General features: G+C 46.9%; 1 protein-coding gene and 1 long non-coding RNA gene across 2 annotated transcripts in view; both read right to left on the reverse strand.

Annotated features, from left to right (window-relative positions):
* The window catches only part of LOC134486819 (uncharacterized), a 30823-nt gene extending 17835 nt beyond the window's left edge, over window positions 1-12988 (reverse strand). The window contains exon 1 of the long non-coding RNA XR_010066223.1: window positions 7-12988. This is a non-coding gene — a long non-coding RNA (uncharacterized LOC134486819). The remainder of the gene's footprint in view (window positions 1-6) is intronic.
* Window positions 1-15500, reverse strand: part of Lrig1 (leucine-rich repeats and immunoglobulin-like domains 1) — a 100497-nt gene extending 84997 nt beyond the window's left edge. Inside the window, exon 1 of the mRNA NM_001427801.1 lies at window positions 14787-15500. Coding sequence (NP_001414730.1) covers window positions 14787-15019 — 233 coding nt within the window. The 5' untranslated portion in view covers window positions 15020-15500. The remainder of the gene's footprint in view (window positions 1-14786) is intronic.
* Between the last annotated feature and the right edge of the window lie 1256 nt (window positions 15501-16756).

Consider the following 16756-nt stretch of genomic DNA (forward strand, 5'->3'; position numbering starts at 1 on the left):
ATGTACCATACAAAATCAGCAACCAGCATGTCCCTTCGTTCTTTCCATCTCTGCATTCCTCCTTCTAAAATGAAAGGTTGGGGGCCATGGGTAGCTGCTGGTCGCAGCATTCTCCTAAGACCACATGTATTCCCCAGCACCACCCAGCCCTGGGCATGCCAAGGATTTCAGGCAAGTATAAACTCCATCAGCAGGCTAAACTGTTTATATGTTCTTGAGTTAAAAATACACCACTCGGGTCAGCGTTAACACCGGGGCCTTATCACCAGGGCTGTTTGTGTGCTGGTTACACAAGGCTGGACTCTGACTTGCCCATCTTTTAAACGAGCCTCAATCTGCAAACTGTCTAATGATACATCAGTGAGATTATAATAAAGCCACCAAATATACACGCATTTGAGAAAAACACTTTCCAAACCCAAGGATACTTTACTGTTTATAAATAGTTTACTTTTTTTGATCCCCAAGCATATAATATTGGCAGTTGCTCCAGAAACCAAAGAAACACGCAACAGGGACACAAACCACAACGTAACAGAAACAATAAACAACAGATGGCAAGGCATATGTGCCTGCTACCACCTCCTCACCAAAGAGGCAAAGCACAAACCAGCCCAGGAAGAAGCATGTACTCCAGAATCACATTTCAGACCCCATTAATAAAGCACCAACTGTAAGCCACAACTGGGCAATTTGGACCACTCAAGAGCAGAGGGGCCAGTGACTGGCCTCAAGGAACTCAGACCTGAAAAGAATGCAAGGGCCAGGACCTGTCTTACAGTGTTTTTTCTGTTATGACCGTGTGTAAGCACACTAGACTTCTAACTCCAGCTACTGCCAGGCCCTGACCAATCCTTTACCAACCCTGGACTTGGTGTATAAAAATCCATGATATACTTCAACACGGTGATAAATTAGTTAGCACCGTGTATCCTGCTATAAAAACAAACTGGTACATCTCTACGGGCTTCCACCACGTGTCAGGCATTTGTCCTTAAACCATCTCAATAAGGTGGGTACTTTAGTCATCCTCATTTTAGGTAAGGAAAAACTGAGGCAGAGAGAAAACAAGTTGTCCACGGTCCCTCAGACAAACGCAGCTACATTCCAGGGGTGCCGCTCTTAATCAGAGACCTACAGACTGCTTTATCTCACAACCACAGCCTGTGTATGACGTGAAGCTCACGGATGACAGTGAGTGTTCATCTCATAGAGCCTGAACCAATGGATGCTCTAGAACGGTCACCGGCAAACGGAAGCTGAACTGACTTAAGAAGCACAAAACAACTGTTTAGGTAAGTCACACTCTGAAGTCACACTTGCTATGACGAACGATTCTGAATAGCTGGTGTCTGTGATGTTTCTTAAATGTCATCTGCCCTAAAACAAAGGACAGGGGTCCCCATAAGTTAGCTGTGGCGCTGCTTCCAGACCTGGACATTCGATTTAAGAACCACACTCTCGCGGCCAATCTGCTGCTTTCACATCAATGTCAGGTTGGTTTCTTTTTTAAACTCTGTAACTTGAAGCTTTTATGTTTCTTCTACATTTAAAAAGAATGCCATTTCCCAACATATAACTCCCAGATGTAGAGTTCACCGATGATTCATCTACAGAACAAGTGTTCTGAGACACCAGCTCCAAATAGAGGAAGAACTTGGAATTCCCTTCTCCCTCAAAGCTAGAACTTGCCTAGATCTGCTCTGCTCAACAGTTTGTTTTCAATTATATCTCCAAATTCTTGAACAGGAACTGTGCGGCTTGGGGCACCAGCACATCTGATTCTTTGAAGTGGTTCTCAAGCAGAATGTAGAAAGAGGAGGAGGAGGAGGGAAAGGGCACTTGATGTAATGTTTGTTTCATGTCCGAGATTCTCTCCAAAGGTTCTCTCTGACACACAAGCCAAGTCCTGACTGCAAGCTAAGAAGCACTGCTCCCCACCCGAGGAAGGGCACTGTCACCCCTTTACCTCAGTGGGTTATGAGGGCAAACAGTTCCTACACACACTGTCACCCCTTTACCTCAGTGGGTTATGAGGGCAACACAGTTCCTACACACGGCCATATCTCACAGCTAAACCCCACACCGTGTGCCTTCAGTCCTCTACACAGGCCGGCCTGAAGCAATCAGTTCCTATGGCTTTCCACACTAAGTGAGGTGAAAAGTTGCCTAATAGGACTGAGAATCCTATAGGAGAAGATTAGACACAAATGGTAAAGACACGGAAGGACACAGGACAGGAGTAACAGAAAATGGCACTCTATATTAAGCTCATGGAGGGGTGGGAAAATCATTTGAGCTATTTTTATCTTAAACAACACAACAGAAGGGCTGCCTTTTGATTTGTTTTTGTTTGTTTGCTTAGACAATATCAAATACAGTCCAGACTGACTTGGACCTCAGTCTATATTGAACTCCTAATTCTTCAGCTCCCCAGTGCTGAAACCACAGATGTAAGGCCGCACACGTATACAGCTACACCTGTGTCATGTGTGTACATGTGTGGGAGGGAGTACACATGTACATGTACAGGTGAGAAGACAACATCATGTGTCATTAGGTACCACCTGACCTTTCCTTCTTGAGACAGGAAACACACTCTCTTGCTGGTCTGTCAATCATTAAGAAGACTAAGATGGCTGCCCAGGGAGCCCAGGGATCTGCCTGTCTCTGCCCTCCTAGCACTGGGATTTCAGGTGCAAACCATTGGGCTTGGATTTTGTTACATGCATTCTGGAGATGAAACACAGGATCTCGTGCATGTTAATAACTAAGCTATCTCCTCGGCTCTTAATGAGATTTTTTTTTAAGTAGGTTTTTGGACTATTCCGTCCTAATGTTGTCTCTAATTCCTGCTATACTTATATCAAGAGGTTCGAAACACCACTACCTGGTCTCCAACTTCACTCCATTCAGGTCGCAGCCCTAAACAAAGTGCCAACTCCCAGAAGCACGCTTAAAGGAAGAGAACAGAAAAATACCCTGAGGTCCCATCTCGTGAAAACATACAAGTAAAAACTGCATGAAAGGAAAAGTCCCAGAATCTCCAGTGAAGATGACAAATGCCATAGAGGGAAGGTGGCTGTGAAGGGCTCAGAAAACGGGCTGCAGAAATAGCTTAGCAGCTAAATGCATGCTGTGTGCACAGGGACCTGAGTTCAGAGCTCCACACCCACATACTTTACTGGATAAGGAAGCATGTGTCTAACCTCAGCACCGGCTTGTGAAAGAAGACTTTGGCCACCCAAGCTAGACTAAAGGATGAGCTTCAGTTTCAGTGACAGAACACTTCAAAATAAAGTGGGGAGCCATAGAGGAAAGACACCCAACACTGGCCTCCAGACTCCCCCACACCTACATCCACGCACACAGAAACAAGAACACGTACACACAAATAAACACAAATAATTGTTTAAAAAAAGAACACGGAAAACAAAAGCTACTAGGTTCTTCACAGAACTCCTAAATCTAGATTTTTCCAAAAACAATGTTATACCAGAAGGAAACCAACCCATAGATGGTAAATTTGGTACCCATTGAACAACAAAAATAATGCACTAAACAAGTTAGGCAGTTTTTTAAAAAGGGAGAGCAATTCAAAAATTGGAGAAAGAAGTCTCTGAGCTGTACAAGTCAGGCTGCTGAGAATCCACACTGAAAGGCACACTGAAAGGAAAAGCTCCCTGGGAAAATGGCTTAAAGCCACTCAGAATCAGCCATGCTCATGCATATAACCTAGGGCAAGCTGGCTCCAAAGCACAGAGCTGTGGGTGTGTCCTTCCTTGCAGCTGTTGCTACCGAATCTGTACTCTCAGCCCTCAGAGCTGAAAGATTACCAGTCTGGGGACAACTCCCCTGATGCAACGACTCCATCCGTGGCCCTCAGTAGTCCTAAGAAAACCCTATTAAAATGATCCTGTAACTGCTTGCCTTTTCTCTAAAGCTCTCGTTCCTAAAAAGCTAAGTCAGAGGTACCAAGTTTGCAGGTCCCATAGTTTTCTTTGGCCCAGAATCCTTTTTTTCTGGAATGTGCAGGGCCACAGTTTTCCCAATCTCAGATTTTTTTAAAGTTCTGAGCTATTTACATGAGGATGCTACCCGAGTCTAAACGTGAATTCATTCATGATTCATATACGCCTTACACACATAGCCTCCAGGCAACTTTATACACAAATGTTAATACTCTTGTACCTGAAAACCAAGTTCCCAAGATGGGGTTTTCCACTTGTGCCATGTTCGTGCTCAAAAACTGTCCAATTCTAAGTATTTTGGACTTTCAGACTGGGAACAGTCTACCTGTGCTTTCAAAGGCACTATTTGCTGCTCCTTGGTAATAACAAAGGCTCAGTGAAGGGTCCCTAACTGCGCCCCCCCCCCAAGCTCCATTTCTCCTTTGTCTGTCCTGGGTAGATCTACCTGTGCAGAGAAGCCAGAGTACTTTCAACTAAGCACCCCATACACAGACCCACTCACTCTCCTACCAGTAAATCCGATAAACAGTAAGTTACTCCCTCTTCGCTTCCACTAGCCAGAATCATAACCTAAAATGAAATTGGTAAGTCTTAAGTCTCTTACAGATAGGGAAGTAGGTGACCAGCCCAAGGTCACACTGCCCTTCAATGGCAGAGCCAGGACAGCACGGAGGCCTGCGGAGACTCAGCCACAAACTAGTTTCCATACTGCCACATTCTTATCAGCCACAGCTTTAGAAACTCAGTCAGTAGTCTCCCTCCCCAGTCAGTCAAGAACTTCTTTAAGACATTCCTAAGGCTCTGGGCTCCTCTCCTCTGGAAAGATGTACTAAGTACCAAGACTTCACACACAAGTGTTTCAGAAGGGGGCCCAGCCTTACCTCCTGTTTCCTTCTGGCCCAAAGAAAGCTATGGAAGCTGCAAATTTACATCTTCAATTTTTTAAACACTTTGTTGTTTGGTTTTGGGGAGTTTTTGCGGGTTTTGTTTGTTTGTTTGTTTTGTTTTCAGGCCCAGGCCCAGTGGTCCATACTTGCAATGCTAGCACTTAAAGTGACTGAGACCTAAGGACAGCTGTGAGTTCAAGGCCAGCCTGGGCTACACAGTGGAGACCTTGTCTCCAGAACAAACAAACAAAGAGCAAGAAAATGTAAGAACATGCAACAAAGTTCCACAGACTCCAGGTCATTAACTAATCTTGAGGAGGAGTCACTTTTCATTGTGGGCCCAGACTTAACATAATTAAACTGTTCCCAAATATTATTTCAAACAGACTTATGAAATAATCTAGAAATTTTCTCGGGAGAGATAGCTCAGTGATTAGGAGCACTTGTTCAACCATGAGGCCCAGACTTGGAACTCCAGCACCCATGCTGGGAGGCTCAGAACCACCTGCAGCTCCGGCCCCAAGGCATCTGACACCGGCTTCTGGGATCCATGGGCACAACCGAACCCACGCGCTGCACACGCACACACGCACATACACACACACACACACACACACACACACACACACACACACAGTATTTCAAATACAAAATGAAAATCTTATCAGAATTTCTGGGTTTTCTCTTGGGTAAAGCAGAGAGAGCCTCTTCCATGAGGACAGGTTACCTGTGGACAAGACAGACACTGGGTCTGAGAAAGCAGTGAACTGGAGTGAGGTAGCCCTGATAGCTAGTAGAGATTCAGTCTGGCTTGGTCTCTGGCTCTCCTCTCCTGAGGAGGAGCGGACAATCCCCCCACTTGTGTATCGGCCTCAGCATCCATCACTCGGTTGCATCAACAACCCACTTCCTGGAAGCTACGAGCTCTTCTGGCTGTTTATAAAGTTTTGCAAACACTAGGCACTCATGTGCCAGAAACTCACACTGTCCCAGGTGGAGAAAGGAAGTCACAGACACACACAGAATTACTTTAGTCAAAAACAAAATGAAAACTCCATATGAGCATGAAGCTGAACCAGGGTACCACACATCCCAATCTGCAAACAGAATGTAAAGTCACATTCAGACCCTCACATTTAGTTCTCCTGCCTATAAGTTTTTCTCAAACTCTTTTTTTTTTTTTTGTAAATAGAGGATTCACTGTAAATGGTATCTAATCAAATATGACAGTGGTTTAATTATGCTTGACTGAGTCTGCGAGCTTAAAAATGACACGTGCAGGATGGGTTTTTAAACCACCTAACACTATATAATTTACCTAGAATTAGGTTTTCACAGACAGAATATGAAAATCATCAGCTCTATTTTAAAGAGATTCCTCCAATCAACGGAGAGACAACAGAGAAACAGAGCCAAGAACTTCTACAACACAAACTGCAAAGTACCAAGGAGGAGGAAGCATTGTTCTAATCTGTGTGAGGCTAAAAGGAGCCCAGAGGGTTCCAGGAAGCTGGCTCTGAGCTTTTGGGGGATTTTCTTATAGGGTGCCTCTAACTCTATTTAAAGCAGACTCAAGTAGACACAGCTGGAGGGTCAGGCCCTGCAAAGTAAACAGGAGTTAACTCGATTCAGATTCAAGACTTAGCTACAACCAACCGGCTAATTATCTCTACATTAAATAATAATAATATCTAAAAGGCCACTTTTAAATGACCCATTGTAATTATATCTGCTTGCTAATAGATACTAATATAATAATAGCTTGGAAGAGACCTCTCGATTACCAATCTACTGAGAAAGAAGAAAACTACTGGGACTTGTACAACCTGATCAGGAGCAGCTCAGGTCCTAACAACTTTTTAAACACCCTCCCTCAACAAAACCAAAGGTAGGGAAAAAATAACATATAATTTGAGAATATAAAAAACAGAATGCATGAAATATGCGCTCAGAAAGCACCCTGTAAATACTTTTGTCAAAGTTTCCTTTAGAAAACAAGTTCATTATTTTTCAGAACTTGTCCATGTTCATACTTCTTAAAGTCGTCTTTTAGTGAAGAGTTACCACGTGAGTATGTCCCCCAAAACCTGTTAAACCAAAGTCCTACACACTTAAACATAAAACGGCATGCTTCGGACTTACTTCTTTAAAAACTGTAGAAGGAGAACGAGTATTGGAGCATGGAGCCTATGGGACGGGCTGTGAGTTGACAGTTATTGAAGGTGGCTGACAGTTTCAGAGTTCATGACATCGTTAATTCACTGTCCACTTGTCTTCCCTTATAAGATAATGGTAAGAAGAAAACCCCCTACAATAACGGAGGCTGTGCGGCAAACATTTCCTTCACTCAGAATTGGTTTTAAGGCCAATCTTTCCAATCATCTCACAAGAATTAAAAACGTTCTCTCAGCAACAGGCTTCGTTGCAGTCAGCGGACAGTTTTCACAGCCCTTTCCTGTGGGCCAACCCAAAGTACAAGTTTTTCGGATGCAAATGCTTTCAAACGTAGAGTACTGGTACCACAGGATCTAGTGCTACCTAGATGTTCAGAAGCTCAGTTCTAATGGTCCCTAACAGCCATCATCAAGTAGGTAACCCAGAAGAGTTTACCAGTGGAGAGCTGAGCAGTGAATTATTTGAACAGCTAAAGGACAGGCAGGGAGTGGGGTTGGGGGCAACCGCTTGCTGCTGCACAAAGAAGTTAGGGAAGACAAACTGCCAGGATTACCTTCGCTTCTTAACCCAGCTCTTAAAAGAGTGGGACAGGGTTGCTTGTGGGGAAAAAAATGGTACTCACTCTTTCATCCCCAATACCCTAAAAGGAAAGAGTCGTATGCATCACAAAGACCTAAAGACAGATCGTGCTTTCTTGTCGTTTGCCAAAACAAACTCTAGGAGCGGTGATTGGAACCGGTATCCTGGTTCACAAGGAAGCAGCGATGAATCCAGGCCTCAAGGAGATGAACGGACTGGTTGTTAGCACAATGGGCCTTACCGGTTGGGTTAGATTAAATAGTAATAAGGGTGCAAACAATCGCAGCCGTTCAGGTGGGCAAGGCTGTGAACCATGGCCATTCACAAGGGAAAGGACTCACGGACAGGTGCACCAGGAGCAACAGCCAACGGCTTTTCAAGGGGCATCCTTGCCAGGTCCTCAGATGGCCCTGCATTTGCTGTCTGTGCCACCTTCAAGTTACCACGCGGTTGTAAACAGACCAAAGCAAATGAAACTTGTTATCTGCCTTCAACCCATAACTGTCTCCCCTCCCACCTCCTCTCCTCCAGGTCTTTCCAAACAGAGGTGGGTAAGCAGTGAGGATCAGCCAGCCCCACAGGCCGTAACCTAACCTCATCTGTTAGAGCACACCTGCATTCTTCCAAGCTACTGAGGACTGTGTTCAGGGAGAGCTCAATTTCAATGAAACCTTGAGAAACAAGGGGATAAAGTGATTGGCTTAAGAACTTCTCACTTCCCTGCTTTTTCCCATGCACCTTCCCCAAAGAATAATGCTACATAGGCAGTATTTGTACAACTGGAATAGATTTTAAACTACCTCAACAATTTTTGCTAATTGTATAATTGACTGCAACTGTGTACAGCTTCCTGCCTATTCAACTGAGAGTCCCCAGGCACACGAAGTCTACCTGTTGCAGCTTTTCCTGAACCACCAAAACAGCTGCTGAAGCACGAGACCCGGCTCACCAGTCATGCGATGCTCCCACACCTTAAGATTCCCTCCTATCTGAAAAGTAAACCTTCCCCAGGAGAACCCTTCGTCACTGGGAAATGCAGCTTGGAGGGACTAGTCATGAGAACGGATGCAAGGTCTGAGGTACTGCCACCTTAACCTGCAACTGGTGAAGTCCACAGAGGAAGCAACAGCACACATGCACAATTGAACTGTCCTCACGGCAGTTACAAGATAGGGTACTGTCATTCCCTTGAAAGAAACAGTGGCAGAGGGCTGGAGAGTAGAGATACCAGAAACAGACCTTGAAGTGAAGGGTGGCGCCAGGTGCCCCCACCACCACCCCAGGAGCCCTGAAAGGTGGAAGGCACCAACATGTATAAAGGAAGTTCCATTCACACCATTCCCATCCACCCCACTAATCAGACACCAGGTCATAAGGACCCAATGCCCATTTAGAGAGGATGCACAGAACAAGGCAGGGAATCAAAGAGCACAAGACCCAGGGAAAGGAAGAAACCACTTTTGAAAAAAAAAATAGAACAGCTTCTATCAGCAAATTGTGGAACTGTGCAACATGTGTTTGGGTCAGAAGAACAGATGATAAAGGCCGGAGAGAAAGCTGAGCTCTTGAATGTACTTTCTACTACTCTGTTGGAAGGCCTGTATTCAGTTTCTAGCGCCCAGACCAGGCAGCTCATAACTGCCTGTGACGTCAGCTCCAAGAGAATCCAACCCCTTTGGCATCCAGGGAACACCTGCACTTGTGGGTATATACCCCACAGGCAGACACTCAGGCACCCACATAATTTAAAATAACCAAAATAAGTATTTTTAAACCAACAAACGAAGCCCTGAATTACACAAAACATGACAGCATCGAAACATAAAGCATAAAGCTCTTACCTGAGAAAAAGAATGCCCACAAGAAAGTGTGGGCACAGACCAGCAGTTTGCAATTTAACTGGTGAAAAACTGAAATTTTCATTAGTACATAAAATACTTGGACTAAATAAATGAATGTGATTTCCACTGTACAAAGTTTAACCTCTGGTCCTCAACGAGGTCCATAAGGAGACAGAACCAAATGTGCAACGTTACTAGACACAGCAGCAGAAGAGAACTAGACCGTTACCCGCACAGAGCAAGAACTGAAGTAAGGAAGTCCACCCTTCATGGCCCCCACTGGTCCCATACCACGCCGCCTAAGCTTCAAGCCTAGCACTAATGATCCCCACACCTCCCATAGGCCAGGCACCGATTGAGATTTTTGCATATTTTTCTTCCTCAGCCTGGGACTTTTTCCCTCCACCCCTTTCTCCCTCTTGTCTCAAGACAAAGCTTTAACCTTGGAAAGAGCACCCATTGTAATCAACTCTGGATATTAGCACAGCCCAAAGTCCTGTTCTCTTCTGAAAGCTGCCCAGGGTTTCAAACTGTGACTGCTGAGGAGGGGGAAGGTCCCCAGTGAGTAAATGTCACCAAGCTGATCAAAACTAGCTGAAAGTTAGACTTACCCAGAAAACTCAGTCTTGCAACTAACTTATAGGGTAAGCAAGAGGAATCCCTTTTATGTTTTAAACAAATGAGGGAAAAGAGGAGAGAGAGGAAGAAGGAGGACAAGGAAGGGAATGACAAACATCAAAACCATCACCATTCTTACTGCTTACAGCAACTTTCAAGTCAATGAATCCCTCCTCTGGATTTCCCTCTCACTTTTAAAAAGCCATAGGCTACTTTTAGCAGCCACAGTCTGGCTTTCCTATCTCACAGACCTCTCTCTCTTCCGGGCAGGTGCATATTCCAGAGCCAGGTGTCTCACTAGCCTCTAGCCAGCTCTGGGGCATTTCTGTCCGTACCACGGAAACACAGAGAAGGGAAGAGACTCTTTCACTGTGAGCATAGAGCCTGACAGGGAAAAAGGTCAGCCAGAGGGCAACCCAACTGGTCAGGGAAGCAGCCCAGGGAACCCAGGAGAGATAATTAGCCAAACAGGGAGGAGGCTGGAGAGCAGGCACACGGGGACATGGGACAGAAAGAAGCTCTGAACACCGCATTCTGCACTGTCCCCAGCCTTCTCAAGACCGTGCCAAGAATTACTGCCTATAATACACTCAGAAGTCCAAAGTTTGTGAAATCTAGTAACTATATGTAATTATAGAACAAGATGAGTGCACTGATTCTTAAAATAGTGCCTCGAAGGGGGACAATGTGATGAGGATATGGCTCAGTTAATAGACCTCTTGCCTAAGAGTATGCAAAGCCTTGGGTTCAATCATCCTTACAGATCTTTTCAACATGGTCTCATAGCAGAGAAAACTTTGAAAGGTGCAAGTACCCTCAAGATCTATCTGTAGGGCTGGGGGTGGAGCTCCTCAGCAGGAAAGCACAGTTGTTTAGCATGTCCCAGGCAGTGAGTTCAGATCCCTAGCACCACAAAATAAATAAATCCATCTCTACCTCAAACAACCTCCGACCCCAAATCGAAACAAGCTCAAGGTCTGCTGAGCTCTTAAAGTGACATGAGACAAAAGCGAAAGAACGGGTAAGGAGGGACTGTGAACCAGCTGGGTACTTCATGTAAACATGCAAGCCTGCACACTCGCGCACGCACATGCACACACACACACACACACACACACACACACACACACACACACACACACACATAGCAGTTTGGATTCTGAAAGGATTGGGTCATCTGACTTGCCTAAGATAGAAAGTAATTTCCAGAACCTTAATTCACAACACTTCGCACACCTAGCCCTTGAAGCGCAGCTGTAGAATCAGACAGACAGGGGCTGTCCTGGTTTCCCAACTCTCCAGTGAAAGCACAGAATACATATTGCCTAATGTAGCCTTAACCACCACTTAAACCAGCAAAGCTAGATTTGAGCCAGCCAACCTGATACTGCAAACACATAATACAAGAGAAGCAAACCAATCCACACTCACTACCGGGCCTCAGGATGACTACATTTGGTGCCCTTTCCTAAAGGCCCTTGCTTTTGAATCCCTGTCCCATTCCTCCACTGAACAAGAATCCGAGAACTGCCCTCCTGAGCCTGCCTACCTCCCACTCCCAAGAGGCCATCAGTTACCTCTCAGAACGTTAACAGCAACATATTTTGTAACTAAACTCTCTGCTCTAATTTAGACAGGTGAGAAACAGTCTAAAGTAAATCTATAATAGTTTTTAAAGAGCTTCTGAAATCATGCTCTCAAAAATAGTTTCAAGGAAAACAAACACCTAAGTTCTAAGAAGTTCAGCCTCTTGTAAGGTTCTGGGAGGTGTGTGGCGCTACTTGTGAGTGTTCTGATTGGACCATGCCGATCTCACCTATGCAACAGGACAGGCCACTCGGTTAGGCTCCACCTCTCTAGCCATAAAGAATATGATTATCCTCAGCCTTGGAGATCCCCTCCATCGATGCTGGTGATGCTACCCTCCATTTTTTTACTCACACTAAATTTTTATTCACTATTAAAAACTTTTAGCTTCTCTACACTTGGCCTAAGGACAACTCCAAAAGTAGATATGTACTGTTTACAAAAATGGGAGGAACCGATAAGCCCAGGACTCTTGCTATCGCAAACCTGCAGCCTGGAACTGTTTGAGCAGGCTGCTGTAAATCTACTTCACAGGCTTATAAACCAGCTCGAAGCATTTTCTAGACACAATGACCTTAAAAGGTGTAAATCCAGTGAAAATGCAAGATACTTCATTGTATCATACACGGAGACTTTCTCCACTGCTACCCTGCCGAGATAAAGGCAATGGTTTAAAAGGAAGGCGCTGGTCTTGGAGATACAGTTCAGAAGGAGCTGAGCGCCTAGCATGCTCCGGACCTAGGCTCAACCCTCAGTATCAGCAGGGGAAATATTTTGAGAAATATGAAGGTTAGGAGACAATTCACACTTGATTGCACTTTAAGCAGAAATAAAACAAACTTGTAAGTATTCTTCAAAGCCCTCCTCCCGTGTGTGTGTGTGTGTGTGTGTGTGAGAGAGAGAGAGAGAGAGAGAGAGAGAGAGAAAGAGAGAGAGAGAGAGCTCAAGCACACTCGCCCAAGTCACCACATACTAACCCAGAACCCAAACTCCTTGAATCTTAAAACTAATCCATTAAAACCATCTTCAGTAGAGTCATAGCTCCTGAAGCCCAAAATACCTAGTCTGGTATTTATTGATCATTAAATTGTGTGAGTAAGAGAGACTGCAATTTTAAAGGTATTTATGCTGTGTGAATTGTCACTTGTAGGCAACCAAAAGCTTAAAAATGACTAGTTGAGTTCCACTCCAAAAAAGGGCAAGGCAAGGTGGGTCGTGTGACAAAAGGCAAGCACAAATAAGAGCTCTCTCTCCAGGAAGTATGGTTCAGGACCTGAGAGCATTCCTCAGGTTCACCCATGACACAGGCTTTGCAAATCTCCCAACAGGTGAACACTTGAGAAGATATTCTGACTCTACCCACATGGTTCTATTATGTCATCATCATCATCATCATCATCATCATCATCATCGTCATCGTCATAATAATAAAAATCCCATCTTAAGTATGAGAAAATAAAAAACCTGAAATACCTCAAACTGCCTCAACTATTACTAAATAAAATCTCAGCAAAGAGCAATAGTGTGTTCACCTCCCAGGAACTGACAGAGCCACAGGGTTAAAACCCACTCTAAGACCACGTATTTTCAGTAGTGAATTCCACAAGGGAAGCAGCCGCTGGGGGGAGGGAGGGGCAAAAGGCAGCAACAGTAGCAAAAGGGTCTCAGCTGGCTTCAGAACTCACACAGCAGCCTGCCCAAGTGATGACGTAGAGACCTAGGCCTCATTCTGAGAACACAGAGTCTCCTTATTAGAAAAGAATTAACTTCTCTCCTTCAAGACAGTCAGATAGTCAGGCCCCGGTTTTCAGCAATGAAGCCACAGGTGTGAGTTAAAGCCTGCGTCATTGATTTTCTCTTTTTAAAACAACAAATGTCATGACTGAAGCTACTGCTGTACTTCTTTATGTCCTAGGAAAGACATTCAAGTGAGAAGCAGACTACTGAAGCTCGGCCTTTTTCTGAAAGGTACTAATAGTTCTAGAGATGCTAATTACTGATAGCTGAGCAAGATTCGACTCAAAAGTCTTTTTTTTTTTTTTTGAAGTATAACAATGCTATTCTATCCCACTACATTTACAGAAATCCAACGTCTTTTTGTTCCTGACAAATGTCCTGCAAAAAGTATCCCACCAACGCCGGATAGGCCCAAATCCCAGCAACAGAGAAATGTACCTCTGTGGGGTGAAACAGACTGACAGAGCCAGCCAGACCCCCTGTCAATGTCTCCTGAGGTAGCTTGTCAACTAACTTGTGCCATTTATGGAAGAGAAACTCGAGGGTGGGACCAGACCCACCCCAGTGGATCAAGCCCAAGGGGACCCCAGGGAACAGACAGGAAAGGATCTGGAACACAGTTCCTGTGCATGCCAGCCATGCGGAAAAGAGGGAACAGCTACACTCAAGACATGTCCAAGAACTCTCTCAAAGCTTTTCGATTTCTGGGTTCTCCGGAGCAGGGTCCTTTTGCCCTAGTCAGTGCCAAATCAAGCTGCCACCATTCTCTGGTGATCAGGAGACTGCAACACACGCTCACTAATAAATAATATAAATAGAATGAACACTGGAGATGAGCGTCACCGTCATTCATTACTAACTGGAGGTTAAGTTGAGGGAACTCAGGACACCAAAGGGCTGGGTTACAGAACAGACAGGAAAAAAGATACACACACAGATCCTAACACAAGACTCCCACACTCTGCCATCGTCTATCTCGCATGCACACAAATTCGCTCACCTCCACTCTTCACTCACACACCCACATACACGCACTTCGCGCTCGACAGCACACTCACTCACCTTCAAGTCACAAACCCGTGGTTCACCTCCACGCCCCACATTCGCTGGCCTCCACACTTCACGAAACACATTCAAGTCACCCCTACACGATCCCTCATGCCCTGCATCCTCACGAAAACACACGCTCGATGCAAGGCAGACTTCTCCAGAATCACGCTCACCTTCAAACCCCAGAGGTATAGTCCTCTCTCCCGAGCTCCCCACGCGTGACCTCCACCCGGCCACCCAAAAGTCTCCCAGCCCACAGAGCGCACTATCTTCCCCGCTGAGAGCACCCGCAGCCCCGTCTTAGTGACAGCGCCAGGATGAGAGGCGAAGGCGATACTCACAGGCTCCGCGTCCAGGAGGGCATGTCCCGGGGCAGCGTCGCCAGCCCGCGCCCACTGCAGTCCAGCGAGTCCCCGGCGCAAGTGCAGGCGGCCGCGCAGGGCGCCCGCGGACCGGCCTGGGCGACCGCAGACTCTGGCCCTTGCAGTAGCAGCAATAGCAACAACAGCAGCCAGAGCAGAAGGCGAGGCGCAAGGCGCGGGGCCCCGAACACTCCCGGACCCGGCCGCGCCATCTTGTCTGGAGCGCGCCGCGAAGCCGGGAAGCGAGGGCTGCGAGGTGCCGGCGGCCACGGGCCCGGGTTGCGCTCGGCGCTAGGCTCCGCGCCGGGGCATGGACGGCCGGCCCCAGTCGGCTCCGCGGCCGCTGCGCTTAGCCGGCACGCTCTGCCCGGGCCGCTTCGCAGCACCCTGCGGAGACCGCCACCCCCGCGCCCATCCGGGCCGAGCCCCGCGCGCGGCGAACTCTGCAGAGTCCAGCGGTGAGTGCTCGGCCGCCGCTGCTTGTCCTTCCCGCCGCGTTGCGCGTTGCCTTCGGAGCCCGGGCGCACGCCGAGAGCCGCTGCTGCTGAGGACTGAGAACGCTTAGCCTTGGTCTCTGCGCGTGGCGCAGGCGGGCACCTCCGGGAGGACTCTTGAGCTGATAGCCGTGGACCCCACGCGCCTCACCGTCCCGGAGCGGCCGGAGCGCACTGTGCCTCGGAGCTGCGAACAATCAGCGGCTAGCCCCGCTGCGGTCCAACCCCGCGGCCCCAGGCCCCGCCCCGGCTGCTCGCCCTCACACACCCCTCCGCTGGGGCCCCCGGGCGGAGAGCGGCCCACGTTGGCTGCTGGACTACAGCGTTACGCCCCGCCCGGCCCGTTGCTCATTGGCTTCCGGAGCCCCGGTCAGCTTCCGAGCCCGTAGGAGCGCTTGCTCTCCGAGGCCCCGCCTCCGCTCTCTTTTCCCACCCAAGGTGTGAAAGGCGGGGACTGGGCGGGGACAAGGAGGGGCGTGCTGTCTCCTCTTAAAGGAGACTTGCAGGATTTTGGCTACGGAGTACCAGAATCTGGAGAAGTGGCCTAAGCAACGGTCCGTTGAGCCTAGGGGAGGAGAGAAAGTTGGGACTGTAATCCAGGACTTTGGGAGCCATCTGGACCCAAGGTTTGTTCTGCTCTCCTAGACTACAAACAGCATGGTGGATTTACAGCAAACGAGCACCCTTTTTTCAGGTGCCTTACAGGAGAAAAAAAAGATTTAAAACTTTCGCGAGTTTCTCAGCTATTTCCTCAGAGGCGGGCAGCCTTTCTCATTTCTGCTCCAAACTCGTTCTTCTTGATATCTAAAATCCAGAAATGTGTCCTTGACTACCGAAATGAATGTATGCGAAGAAATTGAATCTCGAGGGCACGCCCACCTTCCCCGCTCCTAGTTAGTTGATAGTTCGGGAGGTGCTCTGGACTGGATAAAGGGGCAAGTTGTTGTGGTGTTGTGTTTTGTTTTTGAATATCGGAGCTTTTAAATACAAATACAGTTTTCAGGAAATTATCCGTGACGTACTCTTTATGGAGAGAGAGAGAGAGAGAGAGAGAGAGAGAGAGAGAGAGAGAGAGAGAGAGAGAGAGAACCTGTGAGTTTGGCACATACAGATCAGCATAGATTGGTAACCGCCTTGTGAAATAGTGCCTGGCCGTAGGTGAGCGCGCGCGCGCGCACACACACACACACACACTTAATGGAGGGGGTGGTGGAGAGAGAGAGAGATTAGCACTGTAATACATATCTGCCGCCTCTGGGAGCTTTGACTTGCTGGTGTCTCAACTGTACACACAGTCAGGGAAACTAAGGCGCTAGAGTCTTCTGGAAAACATTTGTTCTAGCATGCTAAATCTAACTTAAGTTTTATAGAAATGGAGTAGAAATGCTGTTCATTGGGAAAAAAAAAACCAAACGGTTAAAAGGTTTTCATTACATATTCGACATATTCAAGAAA

The sequence above is a fragment of the Rattus norvegicus genome, chromosome 4 (genome assembly GCF_036323735.1).
Source record: "Rattus norvegicus strain BN/NHsdMcwi chromosome 4, GRCr8, whole genome shotgun sequence".
NCBI classification, from domain to species: Eukaryota; Metazoa; Chordata; class Mammalia; order Rodentia; family Muridae; genus Rattus; species Rattus norvegicus.